This window comes from Tigriopus californicus, chromosome 5, assembly GCF_007210705.1.
Source record: "Tigriopus californicus strain San Diego chromosome 5, Tcal_SD_v2.1, whole genome shotgun sequence".
NCBI lineage: Eukaryota > Metazoa > Arthropoda > Copepoda > Harpacticoida > Harpacticidae > Tigriopus > Tigriopus californicus.
The window spans coordinates 13,555,435-13,568,458 of NC_081444.1; the positions used below are offsets into that span (position 1 = coordinate 13,555,435).

Genomic DNA, 13,024 nt, shown 5'->3' on the forward strand with positions numbered 1-13,024 from the left:
GCTATAAACGATTGCCAGAACTAGATCCCGATAGGGGACCAGTATCATGCCAGTATTGAGAAGCGTCACTGAATTGTTGGTTGACCACTAGAGACAACAGGTTCTCTTGTCAACAACTCAGGGTGACGATTCTCGCGTGTGACATCCATCCATCGCTCATTCAACCTTATCTTAACCGACCCTCTAGGCGTTTGGATGCATTGGAGAGCTTTTCTTGTTGGAGGAATGAGTCGTCCCTTCTATTTTTCAATGTTGTTTTGCTTTATGTGAGTTGAAATATGAACGAGCGTGCAGGTGCCATGATGATGTTCTTAGATTTCTGGCTGTGTTGGCGATTTGCAAGAAAATTGCCTCCTTTCTTTCCATTTAGCGTTTACTTTTCTTTGGGTTGCCTTCTTTCCCTGTCGATCTTTCCTGATCCTTGTTTTTTTCTGACTTGGTTTGCTTCCGACTTGATCTGAGCACACTAATGCTAACTAACGAACTAACTAACCAACTAACTCATTAAGTAACCAAATGATCTTGATGTCTTGGCTGTGTTTGGCGACTGCCCACTCACTCACCACTTCTCAATGGCGGCTTAACGAGTTCGCTGGTTCTTCCACTCAACCTCTCCCTGTCCACTTGGCGCTTTCTTGTTTCGCTTTTTAACTTCTCTCTTTCTCTGTCTCTCTCTCCTTCGCTCCTCTGTACTGCAACAAGATCCATCAGGAAGACGGCATCTCGGCTTCTCTCTCATCTTGCTTTCATTTATTTTCATTTGATTTCATTCTTATGATTTATGTTCATATTCTCCTTTTCCCGTTCTCTTATCTCTTGCAGAGAGTTTAAATGAATGGTCTGCCCATCCGGCCTCCTCCGCGTCGTCGTCGGGCGTGAGAGGAGGCGTTCCAGCCATCACTGTGACCAGCAGTTTGAGACCTTCGCAATCCTTCCATTCCGCTCTGAAACCCCCGGAGCAGAACATAAGTCCCAAAAAGCGGGTTCGACTCGCTTCGAGCTCGTTCAGGCGGGGAAGCAGCGGGGATTATCCCCGGCGAAGGCAGTCTTCGGACGAGTCCGATGAGTCCTCCAATAACAATGACAGTGATGGGAATTCGCTCCTTCCAACTTACCATGACCTCTTCAGCCAAAGAAGGACACTCCAGAATCAAAGATCCCCGTCCGTGATGGGGGTCCTGGGGGCTCAAACCACTCAGTGTATGTTCCAATCATGACTAACATTAACGCTTCTAGGGGTAGTGGGCAATTTTTGACTGACTCTTTTCTTAAGACTTCAATTGGTGATGTGTGAAGCTCTTTCATGGGTTTGGGTTAATCTCTTCCACCGATCACGCTGTCCCTCTTGACTAGGGTTAAGCTTCTACTGTAGCAGATCGAAATCCAACCCCTCACTTCATTCATTCCTCCACAAGTTTCCAGAGAATAGCCACGCAAATTTCTTTCAGTTAATGAATCGCCATTAGGTCCAATGTGGGTAAATCATTTTCCAAATATTTATCTGAGTTATCTGAAAGACGGCGCTTATCCTACTATGGGGTGGCATTTCTAAGTTTTCATCGGATTAAGGGAAATAGTTGGCTGCACAAAGCTGTGCAGTCCTAGTGAACACTGAAGATCAAGAGGCCTGTTCTCGTTAGAATAGTATTACTCCTACTGTAATTGTTATCGGAACCTTTGGAACGCGACCCGGGATTCATTAGAGCCAGGTCTTGAATTTCAAACTCAAGCCTCCTCTTGACGGTTCTTTTGTTTGAAAGTAATCGATCCAGAATGATCGTTCAATTGTGAAAATACTCGAGAAGAAACGTGAGATGTTCGGATCTTCTATTCTGCGATAAAATCGATCCTTGAAGAACTTCGGCCTACCTTCCATCCCAACTCATTTAGATCTTGAGCTTGCGGTGATGTTCCGATGCTCTGATGCTCGTTAGCTCAGACATTCTGAATTATAGAACCACTCGCTCTTTCGCATGCACTCTTCAACCCGGCCAATGTCTTTAGATTATTACACAATTAAGACGATCAAACTTGGCAAGAAACTAAGCGATAAAGTGAACCCACATTAAAGAAGGTTCTTTTTTCTATTAAGAACAGGCCAAAAGTAATACAAGGTTTAACTTCGCGTTGACGTTGGCCGGGAGACTCATAGTTCCAACGGGAACAAATGGTGGTTTTGCGTGTCAGAAAATTGTGGCTTTCATATTCGGCTCGTGGAAGGAGCCGTTTCAAATATGCTTTTTCTCCTATTCGTTGGAAATAGATCAAAACGTATGTAGTCTTGAAGGTATCCTCAATCCCCCGTAAAGGATAGACTTGGAACGAGTAACTACAGAGTTCACTATCTGGAACATGGGTAGTAGGTACACGTATAAATATCGTGCCGGATTTCCTGGTCCAGTATATCCTCGGTCCAGATGTGGACTCTGGTTCATTGGGACGAGGAAATTGCCAAGCTGTAAGAGCTTGTCTTTAATGGAGAAGGGGATTTCGTTCCTCTGACTGACTGTGTTCCAACGTTCGTTCCACCTGACATTCCTCTCTTCATCCTAAATGGCCACCATGGCACGTTACTCCTCGGCGAATGAAGCTGAACTCATTTCTCATTCTTAAGAGTGTGGGAACACAAATTGTATTTCCACAGTTTCGTTCCATTCACAAATTGTTCCACAAATAGCATTATGTTCCCTCCAGGTCTTTGTGGCGCTCGTTGTTGGACTGTTTGGTTAGATAAACAAGATGTTCATTGTCTAACTGAGTCACTCTCGACACACCTGAGGGGTTGATTCTCCATAGACTTGGGCCTGTGGAAATATGGACATCTTCCACAGTCAAATATGGAATGTGGCCTAATAGGAAATCCATTGGGCACCATTGGACGAGGTCAATGTCAGAGAGACGCAGAGAGCACATTTTGGAGGCCCCCATTGCTGTTGGTCCTCACGTTCTTTCTCCAAACAAATAATGTAACTTGGGCTGTTGTTTGGCGCCTCCCCACTTCTCCCTTGCTCTTCTCTCTGCGTAGGATACCATTCATAGCTTTCTAATGGACTCTGGTTCCCATTTTGGGTTTCCTTTTCCCGTTGTTTCAGTCGGACACTGGAATCTTTTGGCCAAATGGCATCGTGATCATTGGAGCGCCGTCTTTTCTCCAAATGACTTCCACTCCCTTGTTGTTACGAGAAGAAGTAAAACTAAATGTCCCCAATCTACGTACAGCATCACCTTACAAGAGTCAACCTTCAAGGCTTGTGAGAAGACGCTCAACGAGGGTTAAAAGGCTACTTGATCATCAAGTAAAATAAGTATTCGTTTTAGTACTTGAACACAGGAGATTTCAAAAGACCGCAGTGTTTAGCCTTGCTTTAGATCCATACATCTAATCTTGAGATGCTCTCTATGTTGTGCCACCTTTGACCGGCCATGAAAGTACATTTTATAGGCAAGCTCACAACGGGATCATCAATCAGATGATGGAGTGATAATCCAAGTCTGATTCTGCTTCATTTCTACATAGATCAATCCAAATAGAGGGTTATTTTACGAGAAGATTCCTTCTTGACTTCTTATAACTCGAAGTATGGACGAATTGTATCTTTTTTGAACATGGTTCATGCAGTTAGTCTCTTTCTAGACTTCCAAAATATTGATTCGTAATTTCTTTGACATCATCTTTCCCCTTGGGATAGAGAGTAATTAATGCAAGGGTAGTCATTATCCATAACTGCCTCATTAACTCTCTTGCCCATTCTCTTTTGAGCACTATCATCGAGCCAAGACAACATCTTAAAGCTCTTTGTTGTCAATCAACATGCTGTTGACTGCCATCTTCTATACCTTCATCTAAAGCCTTTCAACCTTAGCTCACAATCAATGATGTATCCGAGAAGATGTATATTGGTTGTGTGGGGCGTCATCTCTTGACTTTGTGTAAACATAGAATGGGCTGTAGATGTCACCCATTGTGGAAATTATATGCTTAAGGGCGGCAACAAGCAGCTGAAGATACAATGGATAATTTTGGTCTTTTTATGCATCTTTGTACTCATGAATTTTGGGTTTCAAAGTCTAGTACATTGCAACTTATGGCAACTTATAAAGAGATTTATGCTCCACGATGACACTAATAGTTTTGGGCTTAAACACATTGAGGGTTGACGGATTGAATCACAGATCCAAAATTCTTGGAAATTACTCCTCTACTGTTATTTTTTTCAATGCTTTTTATCTAATTTCAGGTAAAGACATTACTTTTAAGATCGAAAAACTCAGTTTGCGTCTTTTGCTTTATACTTAAAATTTGTTTGGTAGGACAATTGAGTTTTCTAAACCTTCCAAAACCTGTTAGGTCTATTTCTTTGTTCGTTTTTTAAGGTCTTCAAGGGACTGAAAATGAGTCAATGGCTTCCCGAAAAACCTTGACGACGAATTTATACGGTTCACTCTTGAATCGCCCAATTTTTTAAGCATGCGATTCGACATATTAATAGCTGATAGTTGAAACTTCCATTGACAATTCACAGTCACGGAAGATTCAAAATCAAACATCCCTATGGCTTCAACAACCCCTGCTAAGGGACTAAGCTTAGTCATGCTTGAGCTCTAATCATTGGCGACGACTCTGGTTTCTCCCAAGGTTTTCCAATGAATGTTTGCCTCTCAGTTCGAGAGGGCTGGCTGCTCGCCTCCTAAGTGGCTTGAGATTTCTGGCCAGTGATCATGCAACAATCTGGGCAAGCCTGAGTCAGGAGTCAGGAGCCAGAGCGAGAGAGGAGCAAGCTAATGAGGAATCTTCATGAGCACCAATCACCATGTCAAATGACATTTTGAGCATCTTGCCTCTTTGATCCGGAAGAAGAACCAAATCAATATTCAACGATGAAGCATCATCAGAGGCACTTCAAAGAACTCAAAAGCTCAAATCCTCAAGTAGAGGCAGTTCCACTTGGAGCCCTGAGGCCAAATTTTGGATTACCTTGTTGCCAGATGGAACTATTGCAATGGGAGCGGTTGTTTTCTTCAATTCGTATCTAAAGGGGCCTTTCTTTTCTCTGTTCACACTTTAGGAGCAAAGGCTTTCTTTTATGGGCCCATGGGCTAGAAATGCATTTCTATTTTATGCACGTCAAGGAACCTTCTAGACTGACCTGATTTTGCTCTGTTGACTCCTAAATCTTGTCAGCCAACGCTCCACAGTTAAGCCGAATATTGGGATGGGTTCCAGCGTTCAAATAAAAGTCCATAACTCGAGAGTTTAATGACGGTTCAATGACTTGTCAAAAGACAAGGTTGCAATGTAGTTCCACGAGTGCTGTGAAGCTCTCTGGCCCGTCACGTGAAGTATATAGCATCATTTTTGGCCCCATTCCACAATTGTAAAAGGGACCTCGAGACCGTTCCGGAAGAAGACCGCTCAAGGTTTGGGTGAACTGGATTCTTTTGGAACAGAAAACCACTAAAGTGTAACAGTTGGCAACCCTGTGTGTATGTGCGGAAGATCAAAATGAGAATTTATGTCGTCTTAAGCAGCCTTGAAGGGGTAGGAGCAGAATCCAGAATTCAGATTTATACCCCTCAGAAATGAGCCTTTGGGCGGAACTTTATTTCATTGATTTCTTTCCCCGGAGTGTGTTCCATTTGACATAGAGGTAATAAGTCCAGAGGGGTGCTTCTATACACTTTTTTGTAACAAAATGGGGGACCATATGAAATTTAGATTTTGTTCAGCATTACATAGCCGGAAACGTTTTGTAATCCAATCAGGTACTTAAATATATTCGTGATTATTATTCAGCTTCTTATCAAAAAAAAATTCATGAAACCTTCAAAATTGAGAGCAAAGTATTGGCTCAAGTTAAAGGGCCCTTTTTAGCTTTCCTCTAGACTGTCTACCTCTATGATGTGTATACACTCTCTTATTGAGAAAGTTGAGTAATCCTGTGAAAATGCGTCGGAGGATCATATTTGAAGTGTCGCTCCCAAAGAACAAGGATATTCCCATTCTCCATTGCTCTTTGGCGAAAAAAAGCTTGATCGAGGGAGCGAAAAAGCCCGTCTTCTCTTTTGCTTCGATGTTGACATTCTCTCTGAAGAAATGGAAATAAGCGAGCGAAGGCTTTGAATGGTCTTCAATTCCTTTTCAAGACGAGGCGTACTTGAATGAGAGTCAATGAACTGAGTCTCATCTGATTCTTGATTCAATCTCCAATTGAGTCTGCTCAAGAGCCTTTGTGCTAACCCTCATGACCCTGATTTCTCGTCTCAATCCGAGGCCGCCTTCTTGAGCAAAGATTTGGCCATAACTTCAAAAGTAGGGAAAAAAGGAAGAAAAGTGCGACCTCAGATGGGCAGAGATAAAATCTTATGAAGGATTAACAAACCAGCTTTGGGAACACCCACGGAAAAGCATCTTCTTCTGTCCAACTTCTGACAATATCTTTAGACATTTTGGGAGCCTAATCCGATCTGCCTGGAACTTGCAAGATATCATCTTCATCGAAGTATGAAAAAACTTTTCGTCATTTCCTCCTCTTCCTTCCCTCTTCCCAGTTGACAACTTCATTGTCAAATGACTCTTGTTCCATAAATAATGCCTCCTCAGGACCTGGATAATAAGTTTGGTCCGCCAAGAGTGAGTGTTCCACGTCGTTCCAACCAGTGAGGCAGGATTATAAGAGGATAATCTTTTTTGACTTGTCGGGATATCGAGCTCGATAATAACTTTGACAAACCCGAAAGGAAATCCAATTTGAGGTTGACCACTTCCGACTTGAGTTGACAACTGACCTTCGAATATGCCTTAAAAATCCCACTTCTTTCCGAATTAATGGAGGATCCACCAGGATCCTTCGTTTGAGCTCCAAGAGAGCTAGTCATTCATTGCTTGCACCGGCCTCCCTTGTTTATCTTTCGGTTCAAAGCCCAAGATCAGGCCCACGAGTCCAACTTGAAGGGTTCCAGATCCAAAACCAACATTATCTACATATATCAATAAAATGAATACACTCTCCTCTCTCCAGGACTTCCTACACTACTTGGAGTGCGTAGGTACCTTAACTTGGGCATTCATTCAGATTAGCGAGAGGCTTCGCCGTCTGTTTTCATTTCATGAGGCATCATCCCCGACGAGACACTCCACACTACAGTACATAAGCACGGCCAAAAAGCCCTCGAATCCCTCTGGGAACATACCACTAAAGGTGCTACTGGCCCTCAGCCTTCAGACGTCATTCTTGGGCCAAAGCCCGCATCCTCCTGTCTTCCAGAGAGGGCGACTCGTCGGCGTTGACGTGGTTTGGGGCTCTCACTGCATGTCGATAATGTTTTCCCTTAATCAAATTAAGAGCCCTCTGCTGATTTTAAGGGGGAGGGTCGTCCATTAATTATATCTCAGTGATCAGTGGTCTGCGGAGCACTGCACGTAGATGGAACCAGGCCAACCAACCGACGGTTTACCTCACTGTTTACCTTGCACAGTGTGTACAGTTCGGAGATCCAAGTGAAGGATCAAGAGAGTCAGATCAATTAGAATTGTGAGGGAGGGTGATATTGGTTCATGGATCGCAAGGAGTAATACCAATGCCAAACCAGCCAAGCCAGTCAGATCCAAGATAAATGGACACGCCTCGGAAATGTAGGTAATCACCATCACGCTCTACTCCGGCCGTAAACTGAAAGAATGTATTTATTTATTCATTCAAGCGAATGCACGATTGCTTCTGTATATTGGTCTTGGCAGTTGGCACCAATCTGGCTGAGCTGGCCATTGTTGGCCATTGTTCTTGAGGTCAACGAAGCTTAGATCCATGTTCTACTCGGCCTGTTTGTATAGATGGATGTCTGGGGAGGAGCAAACTCTGTCAGCCGAAAGTGTCACTGAGCACCGAAAATGGTCCTTTCTTGAAGGAGAGCAGGATCCACCATTGTATTGCACACAGAATCGTGGAGGAATGAGAGCATTGGTAAACCGAAAGCTTCGTGAATCCAGAGTCTGGTTTGAGCTGATTGAGTAGTAGTAAGCACTCATATTTAAATGCACTGGAGAGAGTACGAGAGACAACCATACAAGTGGCCGGCTCTTTTCCACAGAACTCAGGCATCTCATTTCAAACTGGGATTGGAAAACCTTGCGTGTTTGTCCGCCTCATTTCAAGATAAACCAAATGGAGAAGAAGGAAAAGCGCCTTTTGTGAGCTCGGATACTTCTGTACTTTAATAAATCCTCTGACTGCTTCTCGTACCTTATGCCTCGTGTTTGTTGGGAATTGAGAGAGTATCAAGGTGCCAACCTTATGCAATGATGTGTCTTTTTTGAAAAAAAAAGTTTTGCATTAGTTTGAAAGCATAATCTCTCTCCCGAGACATGAGCTCTGAGCAGCAGCCTCGAAGAAGAATGGGAAAAGGCTCTCTCAAAACTTGGCATTCCAAGTTGTCGTATCGCTCGCTAGTATTCGTGCAGTATACGCCTATACGTGGTATATACTACGTATATAGGCCAGCCCCCACCAGTAGCTCGAGAAGGAATGAAGATTCCCCCCCTCTCTTCATCTTCTTATATTTAAGTAAAAAGGCTCTTCATGTTTCTCCCGTTGAAACTTGACCCGCTTTAGCAAATGCGAGGAACTTGATCTGAACTTTAGAACTCGTAGCGCTCTTTGTACAGTGAACATATTAAGTGTACCTGTGATGACCAAAATCCATTTCATTGGTGGGTGGAGTGAGCCAGAGAGCCGCTGATTGATTACCTTCATTCCGAGAAGAAATTTACGGTGAAATCCCCCTTTGGAGGGAAAGCTATTTGTGAGAAGGGAGCAAAAAATCGCTTTCTGGCCCGCTCACCACTCGCTCACCCGCCCACCTTCATGCACAGTCACACATACAGTACTCTGTATTTTCTAGTACAAAGTCAAACACAATGCACTTCTTCCAACACATGTTCATGCCACCGAGAAATCTCGAGTTCCCTCGGCTAAAATCGCGTTTCTTTGCCAATTCCAGGGCTTCGTGAGCGACATCGGATCCACACATCATGGCGCAAGGAACACAAGGCCTTCGTAACGTTAGGCATTGTGATGGGGGCCTTTCTCATTTGCTGGCTGCCCTTCTTCACCTGGTACCTGACCGTGACGATCTGTGGCGAGGAGCACTGTCCTTGTCCAGATGTGGTGGTGTCCATCCTCTTCTGGATCGGTTACTTCAACTCCACCCTGAACCCCGTAATCTATGTGATGACCAACAGAGATTTCAAGGACGCCTTCACGGACATCCTCCGGAGGATCTTCTGCTTCTGTTGCTCCAGCAACGATGGCATGGGCCGATCGGAGTGGGGCATCCAGAATCATTCAAATGTAGACTTCGTGTGATCATCCTCGTGCTGCTGTCCGGCTTTCACAGCTGATTTCTCTTTACTCAGATGATCCTTCAGAGCACAACCAACCCTCCCTCTCTCTCCTCCCTCCTCCCTCAACACCCTCAACTCATATCAGGGATGATACTTTATACATCATGCCTCCCATGCCCTAATCAATTTCCAGATGAAGATCCATGATGCTGATGAACGGGCGATGGTAAGGGTGGCACATTGTCATTGTCGGTTCCATTGGCCAAGTCATGTGCTCCACATTTGGAAGAAGCTTGAAAGGGGTTCCTCACCGACCCCTCGTCTTTGATTCCTTTTGTCTTAGTTGATGACACACAACCAAAAGACCACCCACCTCCCGACCCCATTCAAATGCATGCCATGGTAATTTGTATGCGCTCCGACCCTTTTATTCCAAGCATCACCTCTCTCACTGACTGACATGAAGAAGCACAGGGCTAATCATAATAATCATCACCTGTGTGCGCTGCAATCATTTCCTTTGCACTTGGCAACTTTGATTTTTGGGCACACTTCCTACCACATACACGCAAACACCCTGCTTTACTTTATCCTCCCTGCTCCTAAAATCCCTTTGGACTAAGGTACGATTGGAATGCAATAATCAAACTCCGGAAATGCAAAATGATCCAGATTCAGAACATAGCGTTCACTTCAAACTTGGCAATGAATGAACTTTCATTGTGAAACTCAAAAGACCCATTGAAGAGGCAAATCTAGTTTCTATGTATGCCCTTCTCCAGTCTGGATAAAACTAGATAGGGACAGAATTCTGGATCAACATTTATCTTTCATTAACTTGACCGTCCCAACCTCAATAGGACATTCTCGTTACTTTGGGTGCTTGAGACTTTTTGCTTGCCATGAGATTCGTTTGAGTTTAATCTTCATCTTCATCATCACCATCAGCATCACCACCACCACCATTTTCACATTTGGAGAGAAATGTCCACTCAAAGATGACAACAAACACTCCCAAATCTGGATTGATCATCTAAGGCTGTGCGGAAATTGAAAACTTCTACAACTACTTTTACAACAAGCAAACAAACAAACGAGCAAACAAACTACTTATATTATAATTTATTATTACTATTATTGCGATCATTATTATTGTCTATCAACGGTGATGATATTGATATTCCTTACTATTAATAACGCGAATTCATCATAATATTGCCAATAAGAGCATTGGAAAATTGATTACCACTCAAAGTGCTAGTGATATCCAGAACCACATTTGAGAGAAACCCAACCCTATTGCACCCTGAAATGATCACAATCATGGCAAAGAAGAAAAAGCAACCAACCCCATAATGGAACAATCCTCTCCTTACGTACAGTCCTATCTATAGTCAGCCCCTGTCATGTTCTGCAAACAATAATAATCTCCTTAAACTAGCACTTAGATCCAGCAATGTTGGAAAGATCCAATTGTTCATTTACAGTTTGTTCCGCCTTGTTCCAAGCAATGTTAATAAACAACCTCATGATAACGATGAAATTACAGGATATCCCAGTCTCAGTACTGCTAAGAATTGATCACCTGTCCTCGTCGATTTCACTCTGCACTCAATCACTAGAGGGTTCCAATCTTGAAACGCATGGAAATATGCCTTTGGAAAGGGCCCGGTCATAAGAATAGTTTTGATATCATAATCTAGACTCACTCTCACCTCTCGATTCCGCCTTAATTGCATGACCAACATCACCATCACAAGCAAAAACTAACCAATAAAGCCTTTTTGGTTTGTTTTATTCAACACAAATTTTTTCAGCACGTTTTTCATCCGCATTTGCTTCGCGTTCCAAATGAATTCAAAGCAAAGCTTGATTTTTTTTTTCGGCCACACTGCACGTGCTTTGTCTGCAAACATTCCTGCTTAGTCCTGAACCTCTTTACAAAAGTAACAATTTCATGAGCAGGACAGACAGCAGCACGACTAAATCAGTGATCTTCCAGACCTTCAACAACACTTTTTAATATCTCGTGAGCGGTGGTGACTCAATCGGTGGATGCAATTCTGGCCAATCGGAAGATGGTCGTATCGAACCCAACCACGACAAGTGCAACGGTGGCGATAACTTTGATGATGATAATGATAACAATACTTTTAACTACATGCATATGTTGAAGTGCTGTGATTGTGACGGCTAGATCAAAAAAATACAATAATGCCAATATTAATGCTACCAGGTGCGATGGATTATATACCCAATGTACTCAAGTGAAATGAGATACTATTTCCAACCCATTGAAGGACACAAGTTTCAGGAGTAAGCTTTTGACTTACAAGGAATTTTGAAGGAATTCGAATATAGTTCAAACATCTGTGCAATGTTTTAGAAGAAAAAAAAATACTTTATGATACTGATTAATGTGATTAAGAAACACCTGCTGAGAATCCTTGATCGTCATGGGAACTCACGAAGGGGTTGCAAAACGTGTTAGTAAATTGTCGTTACGTATGACATTTGGTTACATTCGTTATGCTTGAAAACAGAAACACAATTTGATACACCTCCTTGGGGAACATGTGAACAAATATTGGATTGATTCAAGTGATATGAAATCCTCATTCCAACCTTTGACGTACACAAAGCATTGAGATCTTTTTTTAGGATAAAAGATATATTTTTCGATGACAACTGGCATAAATTACGAATGCTTTACTCAAACTGCATCTTGGAAGAGCAAAATCCGTGTTAGTACTTTTGATTTTGGCAATTCCGAACGTAAAAGGATGTTACGATCCTAATCCGGAAAAATTACTGTTCTGGTCCGAATCGCTCGTTGAATAACCAAAAATGGGTATGTTCTAAAACTGAGGAACTGAGTCAATCCAGAGCAAGTTCGCTGGTATTACGACTGATATCAGACTATGATAAGATTTATTCATTTATTCAATCAGTCAAGCTGTGCCTTACTTTGAATTACCTTCGAGAGTGCATGAATTTTGACTCGTTCATTCGATCAGGCTAAAAAAACAAAAACATACAGTTGTTGCGACCTTTAGTCCGTCTCATTTGTGTAAGATTGCTACATTGCTTGGGAAAAGTCTGTGTGTATTCAATAATTTTAGATAAAAAAAACTCCAATTTGCAATCATACGATATTGATACTAGCAACGTTACAATTTTGTAACAATCATCAATCTTAAGCATTCGTTACTTGGCCAAAGATTATTATATCATTTTAATGGAACATCAACTTTGAGGCCAAACAATTGGTGCTTTCTTTGGAAAATCTGGAAATCTGGAAAATTGGCGTGTCATAGAATGATTTTTAGAATGTAATGTTAGTAATCAACAGTCATTGACGATTGTGATTGTAATCAATCAAAATAGATCGAGTGACTCCACCAATCATAGTCATATCTATGCCTGTACCTTAAGACAAAAAGTTCAATTTTCGTAAGGTTCGTGACGACATTTTGGAAGGCAACGAAAAAAGTCAATTCCAATACTTAATTAATATCGCTCGTAAAAAGGACCTAAGTATGTTTTTGTATCATATCTATGTTTTTGTATCATATCAAAGGCTATGCAGAACGACACTCAAACGTATCATTTCCTTAGTGAATCTAACTAGCGTTACCATTCAATTTTAAAAGCAGCCCCCAATATTGGCATATAAATAAGAGG

The 13,024-nt window shown here is 42.3% G+C and overlaps 1 protein-coding gene across 1 annotated transcript in view; it reads left to right on the forward strand.

The window, feature by feature from the left end:
• Positions 1-11,704, forward strand: part of LOC131880782 (uncharacterized) — a 47,438-nt gene extending 35,734 nt beyond the window's left edge. Inside the window, exons 3-5 of the mRNA XM_059227480.1 lie at positions 823-1,200; positions 8,998-9,347; positions 11,343-11,704. Of these exons, the coding sequence (XP_059083463.1) occupies positions 823-1,200; positions 8,998-9,347; positions 11,343-11,363 (749 nt within the window). The 3' untranslated portion in view covers positions 11,364-11,704. The remainder of the gene's footprint in view (positions 1-822; positions 1,201-8,997; positions 9,348-11,342) is intronic.
• The last annotated feature ends 1,320 nt before the right edge of the window (positions 11,705-13,024 follow it).